The following is a 19782-nucleotide window of genomic DNA, read 5'->3' as shown; positions in this document are numbered from 1 at the left end:
TCAAAAAATGTTCTTGTTCTTCTTGTTCTTGTTCTTCTTGTTCTTGTTACCTTTTTTGTAAACAACATAGCGCCTAAACGCGCTAACCGATTTTCATGAATGAGGTATCGTCCGATTCGGAATTTTATGTAGATGTGCCTTTTGGGGGTCTCGACCCTGTACATCGAATGGGAGAGGAGATAGCCCCCTTTATGTAAGGCCTCCTCCAAAATTATTATTACTAATTACTCTGTAAATCTTGGCCCGATTTTGATAAAATTTGGTAGGATGATAGGGTTAGGGCTCCCCTACGTAACATTAAAGCGGCGATCAGCTCTTACACTTGTTAAGGGGAAGTATAGCGATCGTTGCAAATTATCGACCCGTGAACCGATTTTCATGAATGAAGTGTCATTCGAATCGAAATTTTGTACAGATTTGCACTTTAAAAGTCTCGATGCCGTGCCTCATAAGGAGGGGAGTTTGCTCCACCCAAATAAGGCCCTTTCTAAAACTATTATTACCAATATTTCTATAACGCTTAGTCCGATTTTGATAAAATTGTACCTTTTGGCGTTTAATCAACCCTTATACCTAACATTTTAAACTGTAAGTTTTTGTTAAGGAGATTTGAAATTAGTTTTGTTATTTCTCTTCGTTGCGAATTTCTCACATCAAATCATATTCGGTTTGTCTTCGAAACCGAGACAGAAAGCTGTATCTTGAAATAAATTACCAGCTGTTATACGATAAAAAAAGCTTTTAGCTACCCGTACTCTGTTAGGCGATCTCAAGATAGATAAAAAGGAGGACTACCAAGAGCCGCCTTTACAATAGAACAGTAATCATTTCGTGTAGTAATTATAAGAATTTTTAAAGCCAGAAAACAACTATCTTTGAAGTTGCTCTATAACATCTTTCTGCCCTCTTGAATACGTACCATCCACTATCCAACATGTATTAGTCTATTTTTCAAATCACAAACGATTTATTAAAATTATTATCTCGTAGGACGCAAGCTTAAAATGGCTCTTTCTCCCCATAAGGCTGTAGATCCTCATCAGGAGTTACTAATCGATATGCTGGCAATATCTCTGAATATCGCTAAAATTTACATCTCCCGAAAATTCTCTTAGAATAGCACTCCTTCCAAATAACGAATCATAATTTTTTTTTTTGCTGGAACATCAATTGTTGCGGTCATAATCGCCGAAATTACGTTCTAAATGCTAGTATTAGCGATACGAGTACGCTCATTATACGTCTATCTACTGAGCAATGCGTAGTAATTTATGAGAATGATCTTAAATTAAGGGGATTAAATTTGAATTTTAAATTTGGTCACTCAGGTATAAGGTTACCTCCGCCCTTAGCCCTCCGCAATTGTTACGAATTACAGGATGTTTTCCATTTCGTAGCTCCAATTTCGGTCAAAGTTAGGTAGTGTACATCGGGTAGGCAAACGCAAAGTTTGATTTAGTGATAGTTTCAAAGTATATAAGCTGAATTGAAAAAATCATAAGTAATTACTATTTTAAATTGTAAATTCCATCTTAGCCATACATTTCAAATATTAAAAACGACTCCAATTTAATATCTGGCAGTGAAATGTTTATCTCTACAGCGGAAAAGAAGAGTAAATCCTCGTTTTTCAAGAGAATACGGCAAAAGCGTTAGAGCTTACTTTGTTCCAATTCAGTTCGCATGGCCAGAGGAGAATCTTGTGTAAATTTTACTTATTGGAAATTGATTCCTAAGTAACTGAAGCAGAAGATCTCGGACTAGGAGCAATGGGGTTATAGTAACTAAGCAATGTAAACAATAATTCTCTTGATAAAACCAAAATTTCTTTGTCATTGTCAATTTAATATTTTTATTGTGATCATTAACAATCTCATTTCAATATAAAATTTGGAAAAAATCAATTTCACAACGGGTACAATTTTTCAACAATTTCTGTAAATATCGCATCATACTACAGCAAGCTGGTCTTGTGTTGAGAAAGAAAGATCGTCTCCGTTGACAAGGTACATAAAACATGAAAAATCTGAAAAATGAACGCTAGAATGACCAACAATGTATTCATTTTTCGTCGACACTTTTTAAAAACGACAGAGTTAAAGTATAGATATTAAGCTGCCCTTATTTGGGAACTGAACTTTCAAAACGAAGGAAAAATCAGGAAATGAACTCTAGAATGACCAACAATGTAGTCATTTTTCGTCCTCACTTTTTATGAACTTGACAGAATTAAAGTATACATATCAAGCTCTTATTTGAAAATTGAACTTCCAAATTTACCATCTCACCTCTTTTAATTTATAATTACATCAAGATCATAAAATAATCAGAACAAAACCTTCTTAATATTTGTAAGTAAAATATATGCTTACAATTTGCAACCTTTTTAAGTAGTAGTATTTGTAGCGATTGTCACGTGTGTTCAATTAGTGAAATATCTTGTTTTTTATTTGATTTGATTTTTTCCCCCAATTATATCAACTTTCTTTGTACTGTGAAGATGAGGTGCAGACTTGTTCTTTGTTATGTAATTCAATGTTGGATCAATATTTTCCTCAGTATAAATTATCGAACATTCTCCTTTGATTAGCTACCAGTTGAATCCTGTAACATCATTACCTTGTATCTCATTATGTTTTCTTTGAATACTTGTTTGGATTTGCAACGTTTGACAATATCAATCAATGTTAATTTTCTTTCAATTTCACCGCTCCGAATTTTGATCTGTCTCAGTTCTGGTTTATCATTTATGCGAAGAAAAAAATGGGGCTTCTACTTTTCAGGCGCTAATGCTCTATCACCACACTATCATCCAGATAGAAATCATGCATGCTGTGGAAAATGAAATCAATGGTTTTTCTTTCTTACACTCACCGCATTGAAAGAGAAATTATTGCGACCGAGTAGTAATTTGATTTTAAATTTTAAACGATAACACCTTTTAAATTCTGCTGAGAAAGAAATTCCGTAACTTACTGTACAGTGGCCCTCTTATAGATTAACAAAATTTGTAACTTCTCAAAAATGGTGCTCATTTTAGACAAAAAAAAAAAGTTATTTTTGCGAATAAAGTTGTAAAGAAAGAGTATTTCCACATTTTAAGTTGATTTTCTTGGGTTACTTGTTTTCCTGAAATGAAAGTATTTTTTTGCATTTAGCATGAATGGCTGATGAAATTGATGTAAGACTTGTTATTTTATGATGGAGAAACCTCAATCAAATTTAATTAAAATAACCAAAATACAGTTCATAATACAACTAATTTTTTGTTTTGTTTTTACCAGGTAGAGGTGGCACATGGGACCGAACACGAGTCTAATATTTTTCCGTTAGAGAATCAGCCAAAAAAAAAATGTTTTGTTTCAATCAGTGACCAGTACCAATCTATTTCGAGTAAAGGTATTGCTCTTTTTTTTTTGTTTCAAATTTTTTTTTTTTTTAATCGTTTTTAATCACTTTGCCGAATGACTTTTTCCAGCCAAGTGAGATTTTGTAAAAATTTGAAGATGGTTGGAAGCCATGTATGTAGTAAAAAGAAATGTGTGTTCACGTAAAATACTACATTTACATTTGAATGATAAAAGTCGTGGAAGCGACTATACATATATATTATACAGAGTAGATTTTAAGACAAAAATAGAAAGGTTAAGAACTGGCTAGAAATTAAATGTTACTTTCCGAGAGTTGGTCTTCTGGTTAACGGAATTTTGACTACTTATGAGACAGCTACATTCATTGAATCTATGAGAAAACTTAGGTATAGTTTGATTTTGTGCATTTACAAAATGTCTCCTTTCAGGAATTCACAAAATATTCGTGAATTCACTACGAAATCTCTGTTTCAAAAATTTACCTTAACAAAACATATTTTCAGATACTATAAAAGTAAAAAGGTATCAATAGATAAATTGTATATATATTACCTATATATTGAAAAATATGAAATAAGAAAAAGAGCAGACCTTTTCTAATATAAGAAGTAGGACAGACTCAACGAACCAGAATGATTTCCCACGGCTGATGCTGAACGCTACAATAAAGATGTGAACAATAAAAACAAATTTTTATCATCCCCTCTTGGTAATTTTATAACCTATCCAATTTTTTTTATAGTATAATAACTAATTTCAATTTTTCTTCAAGTTATATTACTACATAACAAAGAAATAAAATAAAAGAGTTGTAAAAGAGAACAGCAAAGTATAAAATTTATACGATTGGAAAAGAAGAAAGTTGCATTAACAATTGTTATTAACATTTTAGACAATTGGATTTGAAGTCGGTTGATGTTGGATTGTTGATACGGAGAGTTGAAATCCATATGTCCATATGGTGGGTGGGGTTTGAAGGGCAGTTCTGTTCTTTACTCTGGAGTTTTGAACGCTTGTCCTGTTGCCTTTTTAGCATTTCATTACCTGAGATTGAGATCAGTTCGTTTTTGTATCGTAGATTGTCTGTCGTTGTATAGGTGTTGTCCGACGTATCGTACCCTGGGGCGTTGATGATGATGATAATGCTGTGGAAATAAAGAGGAGGGAGAATTATTTATTGAATGCATAATTATTTTAAATTTCCTACATTGAATATCTCTTTGGTAATGAAACATTACCTTTGATTAATCACATAATGTCACATTTTAATTGAAATCAGTTCCAAGAACACTTTATTTTGGACTAAAGTTCCTTATTTTGAAATGCTTTTGCTTTTTACCTATATTTTCTTCTTGCTTTTTCCCATTTAAGGACATAAATTTAATATTTGCATGCTCCAAATAACAATTATTGATAACACATTCGTGAAAAATAGAGAAGATAGGTTTTTTACTTCTGCTTCTATCTCTACATTCTTGAACCATTTTTCTCTGTCTTACGCTTTTAAATGTCAGCGCCATGGCTACAATGTTGTCATGTTGCCTACAAGGTTGCAGATTTTCAGGTTGGTCTCCACATTGTCTCTTTACCAAGAGCCCATGGTCTTCCTTGTAGATGACTACCATGGATATACTTTTAAACTTGGCTTATCAGCTCTTCTATTATCCATACAGAGTAATACATGGCCAAACCAATGTAATCAACCTATATGTATAAGCCTGAAGATCAGGCACAGAAAAACAGTCCCTTAGTTCTTCATTCGTCAGCCACCTCTATCTATTATCTCCTTAACATGATGGTCCAAAATAATCGTCCTCAACTCCTTTATTCCCAGATACGTATTTAGCATTACCTCCAATGCTTCTGTCAGAAGCCTTGTCTGACTGGCATAATCAACATATTTAATTTGACTTTTAGCGATATGGCCCTTGATTTTAACGGAGAAGTTAATATAAAGTAACATCCAGTTTTAATTTCTTTGAAGCTCTCATTATTGTATTATTAAACTCTTAGGTGTGTAAAAGAATTCATTACATTGAAGTCACTATATGCTAGACAGCTGAACTCACTGATTAATCCTTACACGCAATAAAATAAGAAAACTAACAAATAAATAAAGTTAAATTAATTAAAAAAATTGGAAGAAAAAGTTAGGTCCTGGAATTAGTTAACTGTTGTTATTTTTTTCCTCGGAAAAAGAAGAATTATTTTGTCTGAGACACTTCAAGTGGGTCAACTTCAGAAGAAATACTCTGAAATAATTTTCTGGCATATTAGTGTGCTTTGTATTTTTAGATACGTTCACAGTTTTGAATTTTCTAGATCCATCTAAATTCTCATTTTATTCAGGACATAATATTGAAACTTTATGGCCGCACATCAATTAGCAAAGCGTTTAATAAGAAAATTAGCAGAATGTATAGATGTAAGAATAGCGTTTTACAAATACTTAAAAATACACTTTAAAAGAGATTTCAACTAAAAGAGGTAGAAATGACGTCAAAAATGGTATGTTTTACAACCTCAGATGGAGGCAAGCTACCACTTGTCACACTCCAAAAAAAAAAGGTATTTATGGTAGGACGAACCCCTAGCAGCAGTTTTCCGTCATTCGTCATCAAGTCAAAAACCAGTGATTAGTAAGTAAATTTCTATCAAATCACCTCTGATCTTAAGTGTGTCTGATATTTTGATAAATTAAACTTGGCTGACTTTTAAATTGTCATATTTTAATAAACTATTTTTCATGTACTAAACGCTGCTAAAGTCTGTTTTATTAGATTAGAAAATAGTGGAATATTTTGCATTCTCTCAAAAACGCCTTGATTCTCATAAAAATTGGGAAATTATCTTCAAAATTTGATATCTACGTACAAAACATTTTTCTATAAAAATATTGTTTTAGGGTTCTAGAACATTAAACTCACTTTGAACCCCTTAAGTACGTACACGAGGGTAATGTAGAGGTTTGAGACGTACTTGCAAGTTTATGCATTTAGATTACATCAGATCTTATGGCAGGTTCAGCCAACAAAGGATACTGTACTGGCCCTTTAAAGTTCAAATTGGAGCAAACTCTTCTTTTACAAGTTGCAAAATTTTCGTATCAATTGTGTCTGGTCTCCAAGTATCAGAGGTCTTAATTTGCATCCTAGCAATTACAGCAATGTAAGAGACCATCGCATCAATGCAAAGAGGCCACTAGGGAGGGTACCATTCATGTCATGTAATAAGGCATTCTGCCAGCTCCATGTTAAAACCCTCCGTGTTAAATCCCCGTTAATTGCGAGACCTCACGAAAATTTGATATTAACCATATTACCAGACGCTCGGGGAGTTCGACTTATGTATGGCATGACTTCCTAGATTAGATTTCATTGCATAAAAGGACGGTTTCAACTTTAGAAGGAACGCAAGCAGAAGTCAATCTATTTTCTCTGTCCTACTCGCTACTTCAAAGAAGGGCTGGAGTATCGAATAAGAACCATTCAGCCAAAAGATGCTGGGTATTCGGAGATAACAGGATACTTGTACTATCAGCAGCAGCACACTGGGAGACACTTTGAGATAAACCTAGCACGCTTTGCTCCCCGACGCAACAGTTCCAGGAAAGGAAACCTATAATATCAATTTAGTACAACAATATCTATTTAATAAAAAAACCCAAATTCACAAAACATTTTGTAAAGTTATGCTTTTCAATTATAAATTGCATAACACCTTTGAACTAACAGGGTGTATAAATTTCTTGAAAGTGACAATTACTTTAATTTTAGTGGCGTGCAAACTTAGTAAAATGGTGTTTATTTACTTCTTTTATTTTTAACAATCCATTAAGTGAGCCTTTTTCAAGTATATAACTGAATATTTTTTGGATATCTTTTTGGAAGGCTAAAAAAATTAATTTCAGTTTCTTTATTAAAAGAAAAAACACTGAAAGTAAATTTATTATTGCTAGAACAGAAAAATAAATTAACATGGACTTTAAATATTAAGTGGTTCAAACAAAACCATTGTTACAAACAGTATTTCTAGAAATGAAAATTTCTTATTAACATTTCTGAAGATGACAATCTTAATTTGAAAATTAAAAGAGTACACTCAAACTATAACCTCTTAGCGTAATAAATGGTATATAATGGACAAACTTTCTTTTATAAAAGTCCATCCTCAGCCACAGTTGGTTTCCTCTTATCGGTCTCGCTGGTAACAAGCTCGAGGAACTTGAATGGGACCGAGTGTCTTTGCCGGCTGAATACTTTAGCTTTAAGCCTTAATAAAGGACACGTTAAGGCTAGGATAACATCTCCTCAGGATGCTTCAGAGTTGATAGAGCAGCTCCATTTAGATTATGAATAGGTGGAGAGGAAATTATCATTTCTAACATCTTGGAAAATCGATTTTTTAAACATCTCCTTAACCAGAATCATCAGAAATTTTGAAGGACAAACCCTGTCACCATTTTTATGGCTCACAGTTACACTTAATAAACACCTACTTGTTTTTTCTTTGATCCTCTTATTTGAGGGCGCCTTAATAAATCATTAAAAATCCAATCATTACATTTTAATGTATAAGAAAAAGTAAAAGCAAATATTCTGAATACTAGCTGTTGAGACTCCACCTTAACTCATATTTAATATTATTATCTTTTAGATTATCCAGGAATAAATCATACTCTCCGTTCTTAACTTTCCCCTCTCAAAATGTAAAAAAAATCAATCAATTTATTACATACAATTTAATTTAATTAAAAGTGATAAAACATTTACACATCTCTTTGTATTCACACACCTAGCTAATTAGCCCAGTTATCAGAGAAGGTAACAAAAATGTTTCACGTTAAAAACAAAGGGAGGTTCCTTATTGTTTAGCTCAACTAATTGTTAATTACGTACAATTAAAGTTCAACCAAAGTCATACGGCTCTCTAGGTTCATTATTGTTAAAAAGTAAGAAAAGGTAATGCTTCCTAAAATTAGCCTTTAAAAACAAGCATTGAAGAACCCACAAGAATATAGCGGTTACAAAAAGATAAACATTTTACTCAAAATGTAAGTAAGATAAAAGATGTTTACACCTGAATGTTTTTGTATTTATTAAAACGAGGAAAGTGGTAATTGATATCTTGTTAGGAAAACAGAGAAATGCCAAGTTAAAAAAAAAAATCCATTAGTATTACTGAATAAAAAGTAGCCATAAACACATAGTGAACTTGAACTGGCCAGTGAAAGTGGAATTCAATTAATTCAGGGTCAAACAGTGGCAAGGAAATTCGTTTTGCGTTTATTAAACAAAAAAATGGCAATTTAACTTCTACAATACCATTAACTTTTTTAAGCCAAATATTTTTTCTTTAATATAAGGTATTTTCTTAAATGTATAGGAGAATGGAATAATACTGATGAGAAATCTTAAGAAAAGTGGTGAGCGTTGATGAAATTATAAAATAGTGATGCTCATGGGTATGAAAACGAATATGTCATTGCTCTTGCAACATTGAATCCTCTGGTAAGAATACACATGCCTCTCTCTTCTTATAAATCCTCAAGATTATCGTAAAACTTTCAATTTTTATTTACTCTAAGTTAGCTTCTGTTCCTTCACTGTGATTAAGGATCTTTCTAACCATATAGGAAAGTAGACTAGCGCCGCTAAAAGAATAGTGTCGCAAAAGTTCTCAAACAACGCTTAATACTGACTCCATTCTGGCTTGCGTGAATCTTGCCAATTGCACCTAATTGCTCGTCTTTTAAATTTGGCAAGCCTTGTTCAGATTTCGACTTTTTCTGTCTCTGTCACCTTCTTTTATGGCCAGAACTGAAATTAACATAAAGGGTAGCCTTTGTTGGGAAAATGACAGGTAAAATACAAGGGAAAATCACCGAATTGGCTTCCAGTTCGACTAGATTTCTACTTTTTCCGTCTCTATCTCCTATTTTTATGGCCAGGGCTAAAACAAACATGAAGGTTTGCCTTCATTTGGAAAATGGAAAGTAAAATATAAGGGAAAATCACGAAATCGGCTTCCAGTTCGACTAGATTTCTACTTTTTCCGTCTCTACCTCCTATTTTTATGGCCAGGGCTAAAACAAACATGAAGGGTAGCCTTCATTTGGAAAATGACAGGTAAAATACAAGGGAAAATCACCAAATTGGCTTCTAATTCGATTAGATTTCTACTTTTTCTCTCCCTATCACCTATTTTTATGGCCAGAGCTAAAATTAACATAAAGGGTAGCCTTTTTTTGGAAAATGACAAGTAAAATACAAGGGAAATTCACCAAATTGGCTTCTAGTTCGACTAGATTTCTACTTTTTCCGTCTCTATCAACTATTTTACGGCCAGAGCTAAAATTAACATAAAGGGTAGCCTTTGTTTGGAGAATGAAAGGCAATATTCAAGGAAAAAACGCTGAATTAGCTTCCAGTTCGTCTAGATTTCTAAAGCATTCTGGGTTCTGTTGTATGAATCATACCTATCAATAAAATTTGTAAATGTGATGTAGCCCGCTTGAATCTTGCCAGTAGCACCAAATGGCCTGTGTTTTAATTGAGTTTGACACCTCTGCCCTACAATATTTACTCTATATACTTACTACGGGCAGAGGTAGTTACAACTATTGTATGCCATTAGTTGAGCCAAAGGCGAACCATAAGTTCAGGCCAATCAATCGAAGATTTCGAGCGAGGAAGGGAACCTCCGAGGAATCATATTCTCCGAGCTCTGTTTCCAGATTGGAGGAGACATGCTCTCCTAGGGTAAGAAGTATTGTTACTTTCGGACGAGAGGGATGTGAGAGAAGAGCATGGCATTTAATGCTCTTTAATATTATTTAAGTGCTAGTACAAACCATAAAGGCACGTTAGAGAGATATATCTAATGAACATCCTTGAATTTCCCTTAATTAATTGAATTTTCCTTTAAAAATGTTCCAAATCGATAGGTTGTTGATCTGTAATAATTGCACCAAGTTGGGGGTATCGTTAAAGCCGTTTTTATGAAAATATTTTGTTTTTTTAATCACAAGATGCTTTCAGTAAAGTGGTAATTAAAGTTGAGAAAATTTGATCGCATCCTTCTGAGAAGGAAGTAATAAACGAAATATAAATTTGAACTTCCTGCGGTTTAAAAAAAAAACTTCTTTTGACTCTGGAAACCCCAAAAGGTGTATTTCCGTTGAAAATTCAATGACAAAGTTTGACACGATCTGAATACTTCTGAAATTGGGCATTGTTTCAAACTTTAGTAAGTTCTAGGTACATTAAATTTGTAATCTATAAAAATAATAGGCATATGCTTCAGAATTAAACGTGCCACTATTTCTACTAAACTAAAAGAAAAACTAAGTGAAATAAAAATGAAACATGTAGTATCAAGAAAGACCCAACTGAGGGACTGGAGCTCAACTCTTATGATCACGTTGTACGTCCAGACGGGTATTGTCTCAAGCAATGTAATAACTTGATATTTTCTCACTCCCTCCAACCACCTCCAGAGTGAGTATCGACCTCTAAAGCCACACTGTTAAGTAAGAGGGACTCGTATTACTTAAGTGGCTAACTATCTTTAAACGGTTGTAATAATTCAATCATTTGTGACAGACTAGTTAAAAAAAGTAAACTTTACTAATATTTCTTCACGAGTGCAAGAGTTTCAAGTAGTTAGGACTTTAATTTGTTTTCACTCTCTTGAGCTACTTAAGAAAGAGAAAGAGATCGTGTCACATCCTCGAACTTTCACTGAAAATTGGATTTATATATTACACGATATATATAAGAAATATTCTCGTATATATAAGAAATATTCTCGTATAAATAAGAAATATTCTCGATATATATATATATAGTATTTGATCATCTAGAAGCTACATTTATCATTCACATTTCAATAATAATAATATAACTTATAAATACCTTGTCCTGAAGAGTCACTTTAAGAGATAAGCTTTGCACGGCGGCCCTGAAGTTTAAAGTTAAAAATAGGAATCATTTTTAATAAAATTACCAAATAATAATTGATCATTCTATCAATAATTGTAAACTACCGATTGATAAGTTTCTGTCAAAATACTATCTCTGGAAGTTTTACAATATAATTTTGGTAACTAACCGTTGTCTTTGTTGCTAGTAAAAGATGAAAACTAAGCAACATAAAAGAAAATGTGAAATGAGCGGCACGTACAAAAGAAGATACTAAAACCTCAATAAATTGTCTCTGTCTATCCAAACTGTTACCAGCTGTAAAATGAGACAAAGTGTTATTTGTAAATCTTTGTGCCTCACTCCACTTTACTCCTAAAATCACTCATGTTTTATTTAATCTTAAAATTTATTCCTTGAAGTTTGCTGGAGTTTCATCCTTTTAAGAGGGTGCTTAAAGAATAGAAATAAAGCAGTGACTTCAAACGGGATTGCCCAGTTTCCTTCGCTAAAGTTTCAGCAGCATTAGTTATTTAGTGAACTAAATGTTATTTCCAACTTCATTTTTTTAACACTCTGTTAGCTGATGTGCTTGAATAACTTAGTGTAGTTAAACTTACGATGAAATGTTTGTTTATTTAACTTTAGCTTGAATCATAATACATATTTAACTAAAGCTGTGATGGCAGTCTGTCTCAAAGAAATTAAAATTAAAATCCTTCTGAGCTACAGCAGACTAAAGATACAGATGGGTTTCTCCTACTTAAAATCATCAAATGGAACATCGACATGTGGATCTTCTTTCTACAGCTGGAACGGAGCTGCTCCTTAACCAGTCACCTCTGCACTCTGCTTTAAAAAGGTGGGAAAAGAGGGCTATCTTCTCTGTAAATAGAGAGAGCAGTGGAGAAATGGGGAACAGTGGTAGCAGGAAGTGCAGATCCTGTGTGCTAGCCTTTCTTGAACCCCCTTATTGATGGAATGAGCAAGATATATAGCTTCGTCAGAAATATTGCCTTAAAGGTGAACACCAAGAGAGATGGAATTGTGAATCCCCTGTTCCTGTACAGACCAACGTGCGAGTACACAGAGGAACTGGAACTGGAGTCTTTGAACTTATGAGCAGGTACGCAAAATCTATGGGGAGTTCTACTAGCATCTACCAGAAACTATTCCCACAATAGAAAGATGCGTTTACTCTTAACTTCAACAGGAAATATTGTGTTCAGGAGGCAATATTTTTTTGCTAGCCAAATTGCCATTTTTAGTTGGGTTTTAAAGGCATCTACACGCAAAAGGTTTGAAAATTGAAACATTTTATTTTTGAAGTGCCCCTTGAATAGCTTTCTTTTAACAAGAAATTCTATTGTTAATTTATTTATTGGTGCGCAATTTTATTACAATTGCTGTTAAAGAAATCAGTTGATTGTCCACCCCAAAATTTCAAATGTACCAATCAATTTTCCCAAGTTTATTAGAAAAATAATTACAGTTTGTCTCAATACAAATGTGTTTCTCAACCGTTTTGCGAGCGAACATATTTCTCTGAAGACCTACTGCGACCAAATTGTTTGATTTATTATTTATATGATAACATTAAAAAGTATTACATCTGCATATTTCAGTATTATTTATTTGGGGGATCAACTTGATAGCACTTATAATATTTTATATTATAAGTCACAATTCAAATTAAACTGTATATTTTTAATTAAAATACATCACTCTTATCATACATTTCCGAAAAAATATTTTCTGTTCAAGTAAGACATCATTTTTGTAATAAAAGAAAGCAAAAATTATGCAAATATATTATTTCTAATATTATTTTATATAAATTATATTTTAATAATTCTTTGAGTTTAAAGTTTTATATTGGTAGCATAAACTAATATTTAATTAGATTTGCTTTCATAGATAATCCTGAAAGGCTTAAAAGAACTTTCGTATTAAATGAGTGATAGATTATTGAAGATTGATTGAGTTTCCTTTCACAGAAAGAGTGCGGTGTTAGCAGTGTAATTGGAACAACATTCTCTACATTCTGGAAATTCAATTTGTCCTTTTCGCTACAATAAGCAATACCATCAAGGTAGACTTTGGCCTTTTTGAAAGGTATTTTAGCACATTTCTTGAATGTAAAGTTTAAATTAAAATATTTCAAATAAAAGTAGGTAATTAATATTTTGAAAAACCTTTACCATTTTATGAGAAAATCGAAAAAGGTAGTTATCATCAACCAATCAATAATGCATTATATAGTATAAAAGCGTTTGCAATTTTCTAAATTAAATAAGTTCCTATTGTTCCAATTACTTTCCAACAATTAGATTATTGTTAATATTTATTTTTAATTTAAGTCGCGTCAACATCTGACATTGACAGCTTTTTGAGATGGCCTCCTGATATTTCTCTATAGACAACACTTCCTATCATCGGACATTGAGCTTAAGAAGCCCCTAGGAAGAGAAAATGGAATATCAGAACGAGTCATCTACGATTTTAGTATTTTATATATTCTGCACACACCCTCTTACAGAGCTACAACTTTTTTTTACGCAGAGAGAGTCTAAAACATGTTCTTCCATTAACAAGTGTACATGATACGATCGCAATACTTCCACTTGATGAGGAGTAAGGCGAAGTAATGCTAGATCATAAGTTTTGCGGTTTAACTGTTTGAATATGCTGTATGTTCTTCTTCTTCTTCTTCTTCAGCGGCGCTACAACTCATTGCTGAGTCCTGGCCTCCTCAATACGTCTCGCCCAAGATTCCCTCTCCTGTGCAGCCGTTCTCCAGTCCCTCACCCCCAACAGTACTCTACTATCCTCAGCCACGCAGTCCACCCATCGAAGCCGGGGTCTGCCTACCCTTCTTACCCTAAGGGGTTGTGCTGACATTAGCTTTTTGGGCATGTCATCTTCTCTCATTCTGGCCACATGGCCCGCCCATCTAAGTCGACCCAGCTTTATAAATTTTACTACATTTATTTCTGCATATAGGCTGGCTAACTCTAAATTCGTTCTTCTCCTCCACCCTTCTTCGGAACGAACCGGTCCGTATATGCGGCGGAGTATTTTCCGTTCGAATATAAGGAGCTTATCCTCGTCTGCTCTTGAAAAGCTCCAAGTCTCTGAGCCGTATGTGAGTACGGGGCGGATTAATGATTTGTACATTAAACATTTCGTTTTCCTGGATACCAGGCGACTACACAATTGGCGCTTCAGGCCAAAATAACACCGATTCGCCGCCACGATTCGGCATGCTATTTCTGCTGTTATGTTATTATTAATGTTGACCTGAGAGCCCAAATAGGTGAAGTGATCGACGGATTCAAATGTGTATCTGCCTATTGGTATTGACATCGGCAGCCTTCTATCCGTGTCTGCCGCTAGGTATTTAGTTTTTTCTTCATTTACAATGAGACCTATCCTACGAGCAGAGTGTTCAAGGGCTAGGAATGCTTCTTCCATTGCACGGTAAGATCTTCCAATAATATCAACATCGTCAGCTAAGCTAACACTTGCACCGATTTATTGAAAATAGTGCCTCCTATTTGAATTTCCGTTTCTCTCATAACCCTCTCTAGCGCTATGTTAAATAGAAGGCACGCCAGTGCATCCCCTTGCCTCACTCCCTTTCTTGTCAAAAACTCCTCGGACGTTCCAGCTTGTACACGTATTGTGCATCGAACTGTGCTCATTGTGAGCCTTACCAGGCGAATCAATTTTTTTGGCACATTTAGTTCTTCCATAGCTCTATATAATTCTTCCCTTTCAATACTGTCGTAAGCTGATTTGAAATCAATGAAAAGGTGATGGGTTTGCATTTTATATTCCCTTCCCTTTTCAAGGATCATTCTTAGGGAGAAGATTTGGTCTATAGTTGATCTTCCCTGGCGAAAGCCGCATTGGTAGGAACCAATTTTATTTTCCACATGCGGCAGAAGACGCTGAAACAAAACAAGAGAGAAAATTTTGTATGCGCATGAGAGAAGAGAGATTCCTCTATAGTTGCGACACTCCAATTGATCGCCTTTTTTATGGATAGGGCAGATAATCGTTTTAGACCATGGGGCAGGCAGTCGTTCGTCTGTCCAAATGGACAGCATTATTTCATGGATTTCTTTTTTTAGATTTTCTCCGCCATACTTAAAGAATTCAGCGGGTAAATCATCCTGGCCAGGAGCTTTATTATTTTTTAGCCTTTCAATAGCATTGGTTACTTCTTCTTCATCTGGAGGTTCAAGTTCATCATCCTCAGATTACAGGGTTATTACAAAAGTATTTGCACCTTCCGTTGCTTCCTCTGGCCCATTCAACAGGCCATTAAAGTGCCCCTTCCATCTATTCAAAATCTGCATTGGGTCTGTCAAGAGGGACCCATCTTCAGCTTTACATGCAGACAGTCTAGGTTTAAAAGATTTCCTTCCGTTATTTACTTCTCGATAGAATTTCCTAACCTGATTGTCAAATCTTAAATTCTCTATAGTCTCCAATTTTTTGTTTTCCCATGCTCTTTTAGTTCTTTGGTGTATGCGTTTCTCTTCTCTCCTCAATCTTCTATATCCTTCTACCAAAGCTCGAGTTCTTGTTCTTTGTATCATCTTTCTATAGGCCTCATTTTTCTTATCTGTAGCGGATCTGCATTCTTCATTGAACCAGTGGGCTTTAATTCCTCTCTCTCTTTCGCCTAAGGTCTCGATAGCAGCTTGTTTTATTGCTTTGTAGCATTCTTCCCATCTATGATCTATCCCACTATTTTCTTCAGTTAACATTCCACGTAGGTGGGCATCAATAGAGTTTGTAAATTCTCTTTGGACTTGTTCATTCTTTAAGCGGTCAACGTTATATTTCATAATTCTTTGCCCTCGTTCACATTTAATTACTGATATACGGGCGTGAATACGTGCTAGAACTAAATAATGATCAGAGTCCAAATTTGCGCCTCTATAGGATCTTACATCCTGGAGATCAGATCTGTTTCTTGCACTTATCAGTATACGGTCTATCTGATTAGTCTGATCGCCGTTTGGCGTTGTCCAAGTGCCCTTGTGGATATTCTTATGCAGGAACAGTGTCCCTCCAATGACAAGATTGCGTGAGGCAGCAAAATTTACCAGTCTCTGTCCATTGTTATTGCTAGTGTCATGGAGGCTTTGATTCCCAATAGTTGGGCGATAAATATCTTCTTTTCCGACTTTAGCGTTCATGTCTCCTGCTATGATCTTTATATCATAATTCGGGCATTGGTCGAATGTCCTTTCCAATAAATCATAGAAGGCTTCTTTATCTTCGTCAGCAGCTACTTCCGTGGGAGCGTGGGCGCTTATTATGCTGTAGTTTTTAAACTTCCCTCTGATACGGAGAACACAGACTCTGGGGTTTACTGCTTTAAAGTCGATTACCTGTTGACGAAGTTTTCTTCCTATGACAAATCCAGTTCCAAATGCATGAAGTCTCTCATCACAACTGTAGTATATGGTATGATTTTCCTTTTCTAGAGATCCCTTTCCTAACCACCGGATTTCCTGAATGGCGATTATATCTATTCTGTATTTGTCAATCTGCTCTAAGAGCTTATGAAGAACTCCGAGTCTGTACAGTGTTAAAATGTTCCATGTTCCGAGTTTATAATCCGTTATACAGTTCCTAGGTCGTTGCCGTTGAGATCGTCCGGTTGATTTGCTTTGAGGTTTCGTAATAAGTGCGGTTTCAGGTGGGAGGGTTATTAGCCCTCCGCACCCAAGTCTAGTGGTGGGGCTGCCACCTTTGAGCCTCCAGACCTGCTCCCCCTCCGGGGCGGCTTCCTAGGGGCGGTAGCCCTAGGGTGTATTTTGTTATTGCCTTAGTCTGCGATGTGAGTGCATGTAGTGTGAGTGTGAGTGTATTGTTATGGTGAGAGTGCATGGTGCCCTGAGCTAGGGTAACCCGTAGGGGTGCTAATCCCCAGTGCCTGCATGCAACAGACACCCCTCGCGGGAGGCTGATTGCATCCATGCTGTATGTTTAACAACTGAAAAAATGTTCATTTAGTTAATAACCTAAAGTTTTGTAGGTTTATCATTGTAATAAACAAAACTAATTAGTAAATGTTCATTTTCTAACTCGCCAGTCCCATTATATAATAATGTTAGTGAATCGGATTACTCATAGGTAGCAATTTACACCAGTACATTTGTGAATTTGGTACCGATAGAACAAGTCAGTTTTCTATATGTATTATTCATAGCGTTGGGATTAATAAATTTCAATGTTTGTTATAATCATATTTCGGGTAACAATTTGCGGAATTAATACTCCCACAGAGTGGGAATATGTTACTAAATTTGTAATTATGTAATAACTTTAAGAATTACTTTACAAGAAATTAGTTTACAAACTTTTTAAATTCATTGAGAATTTTAAATGATTGTTACCTTTGAAATTCTTTTTTAATCTGCAATCTTAGTCATTATTTTGATTTTTTTTTTTTTAATATAATTTTTTGTTGTATCTTTTTACTTTAATTTTACGGATTGATCATTTTTTGCATTTTTTTTTACTCTGTTTCACATTTAATGATCCAGAATTTGTTAACAAAGTACTTCCAGCATATCTTAAACTTTGCATGCTGCTTGTAATACACTTGAATTTCATTCTTTTTGCAGTTTTATTTCTAAATAGGCTGTAATTATTATTTAAATTAAGGCACTTCAACACCTGAGGTCTATAGGACCAGGAGCTTTTTTAATACACTGTCGCCTAAAAAGGGGAATAAAAAAGCACCTTTTTTTTCCTCAAACTTATTTGTTTGCAATAAGTGAAAGTGAGCCCAGAGATATATATCATACGCCACTTGATGAAGTACATACTCAGTGGAGTGCCTTCTACACACACTTCATTTTTAAAAAATGATCCATTGAGTAAGGTTTAAATGTGGTTCTCTGCTAATCTTGAATGGCTAAAAATACTTCGATTTCGTGAAGTTTAATTACAAAGGTGTTAAAGGAGGTATTTTTTTTATTTTAATTAAAACATTTCTGCATTTTATTTTAACATTTCAATGCACTCTTCTTTCGTTGAATGACTCATTTATCCATAACTGGCTCATAAAAAGAGAAATTCTAACGGCAAGTTCAGATGGCCACAAGGAAGACCCTGGTCGCACGGGAGTCGGTCCAGTGTATAGAACCTTTGACGGTGGATGAAAATTTAAAACTGGGTCAGATATAAAAAAAAAAAAATCTGCATCTGAATCTACTAAATTATCTAGCACCTCGAAACCCACCTCATTTTCAATATTAATATATCTTGGAGTTTCGCTATACTGAAAAAAAAAATCAGAATTTTCTACAAATATATTTTAAAAATAAGACATGTCTTAACAAATGTCTTAAATGACAAAATTAGAAATGTCTTTCCTGATCTCTACCCATATACATACACTGGAATTATAAATTAAGCTTCAGTATAATAATATTATTTAGCTTTAATTAATTGACTAATGTTACAATTTCATGTGTAAACTCTTAGGAAAGCCTGCGAGCTAAGGATATAATAAAGGATGTAATTATATTGTTAATACTCTTTGTTTGCTCTCCGCTTTATCAAAACTAAGTTTTCACATAACTTTTCTTCTTCCCCTAGTAAGTTATATCACGATTATTTTGTTTAATTTTCTGTTTTTGATGCATTGTTGAAAGTTGAGACATCTCTACTATGTTGTCATTGTAAAGTTCAAAATGATTTTATTTTTTCAAATAATTAATTCAATTAAATTATAAAATATCTCATATGACGCCCTTATTATTAAATTCAAGATTTGGGATCTATTTTTAGCTCATTGAACATGTTTTAGAAAAGCAAATTTAAATTTTAACGTATTGTGTTAGATTTCAGAGGAATGTACTTTGATGCATTTGTACTCGATTTATGTCTTACCGTTTTAATTTTTTCCCCCAACAAATACCCTATTAAATGTGGCTTTCGGATAGCACTTTTAAGCAAAAACTATTCTAATATAGTTTTTTACAGAGGAACATATCAAAAAATACATAATATGCAATTCATTTTATGCAAAAAATGTTATAATTTATCTTTTAGTTGGTAAATTTTACAATCTGATTTGAAAATAAATCCTCCAAGTGAGCAAATGCTACATAAGTGGTCACTAATAGTATATTCAAGGAGTATCAAGGTAACAGTCGGAACTGAATACTGCAACAATAACTGACTTTGCCTCAGAATGTTTTCTCTTTTTATGTTCATTCCCTCCATTGTCGTGAACTTTAAGGAAATCTCTGCCGTTTTTATTGAACTGTTTCTCGTTTTCGTGATGCCATAAAAGGAGCCATAAGTTTAGCAACAGGGTTAAGGAAGGGTTAATAGAGCCACTTTAGGCTCAGCAATTTTAAAAGCAGAATTCTTTTACTTTTACGATAGTGTAATACTCTAACTTAATTTGACGACTTGCAAGATGAAAACGACCTTGAAATGTGAGTTTAGTC

General features: G+C 34.1%; 2 protein-coding genes across 4 annotated transcripts in view; one reads left to right on the top strand and one right to left on the bottom strand.

Moving 5' to 3' along the window:
• The window catches only part of CrzR (corazonin receptor), a 160886-nt gene that overhangs the window by 111554 nt on the left and 29550 nt on the right, over positions 1–19782 (top strand). The window contains exons 1-2 of one of the 3 annotated variants that reach the window (XM_074121720.1): positions 8234–8424; positions 8757–8881. The exons of 1 other annotated variant lie outside the window; for it this stretch is intronic. The gene's annotated coding sequence lies outside the window, so the exon portion shown is untranslated. Of the gene's footprint in view, positions 1–8233; positions 8425–8756; positions 8882–19782 lie in introns of those variants that run through there. One more of the 3 variants, XM_074121722.1, reaches the window with a different exon arrangement.
• On the bottom strand, positions 14806–17203 carry LOC141451518 (uncharacterized). Its single transcript, XM_074122956.1, has 3 exons — positions 17064–17203; positions 15757–16891; positions 14806–15246 (listed from the first exon to the last, which is right to left on the bottom strand). The coding sequence occupies exons 1-3, from the start codon at positions 17201–17203 to the stop codon at positions 14806–14808; spliced, it is 1716 nt and encodes a 571-aa protein (XP_073979057.1).

The sequence above is a fragment of the Rhodnius prolixus genome, unplaced genomic scaffold (genome assembly GCF_049639745.1).
Source record: "Rhodnius prolixus isolate KJV_2025 unplaced genomic scaffold, Rpr scaffold_8, whole genome shotgun sequence".
Lineage (NCBI taxonomy): Eukaryota > Metazoa > Arthropoda > Insecta > Hemiptera > Reduviidae > Rhodnius > Rhodnius prolixus.
Note: the sequence above shows the minus strand (reverse complement) of the source record. Positions and strands in the feature narration are given on the sequence as shown.

Coding starts and splice junctions, on each gene's coding strand:
- LOC141451518 (XM_074122956.1), bottom strand. CDS start 17,203: ATGCACTCTCACCATAACAATACACTCACACTCACACTACATGCACTC. Junction 16,892..17,063: donor GCAGGTCTGGAGGCTCAAAG/GTGGCAGCCCCA, acceptor AACACTGTACAG/ACTCGGAGTTCTTCATAAGC. Junction 15,247..15,756: donor ATTTAAGATTTGACAATCAG/GTTAGGAAATTC, acceptor GTTTTGTTTCAG/CGTCTTCTGCCGCATGTGGA.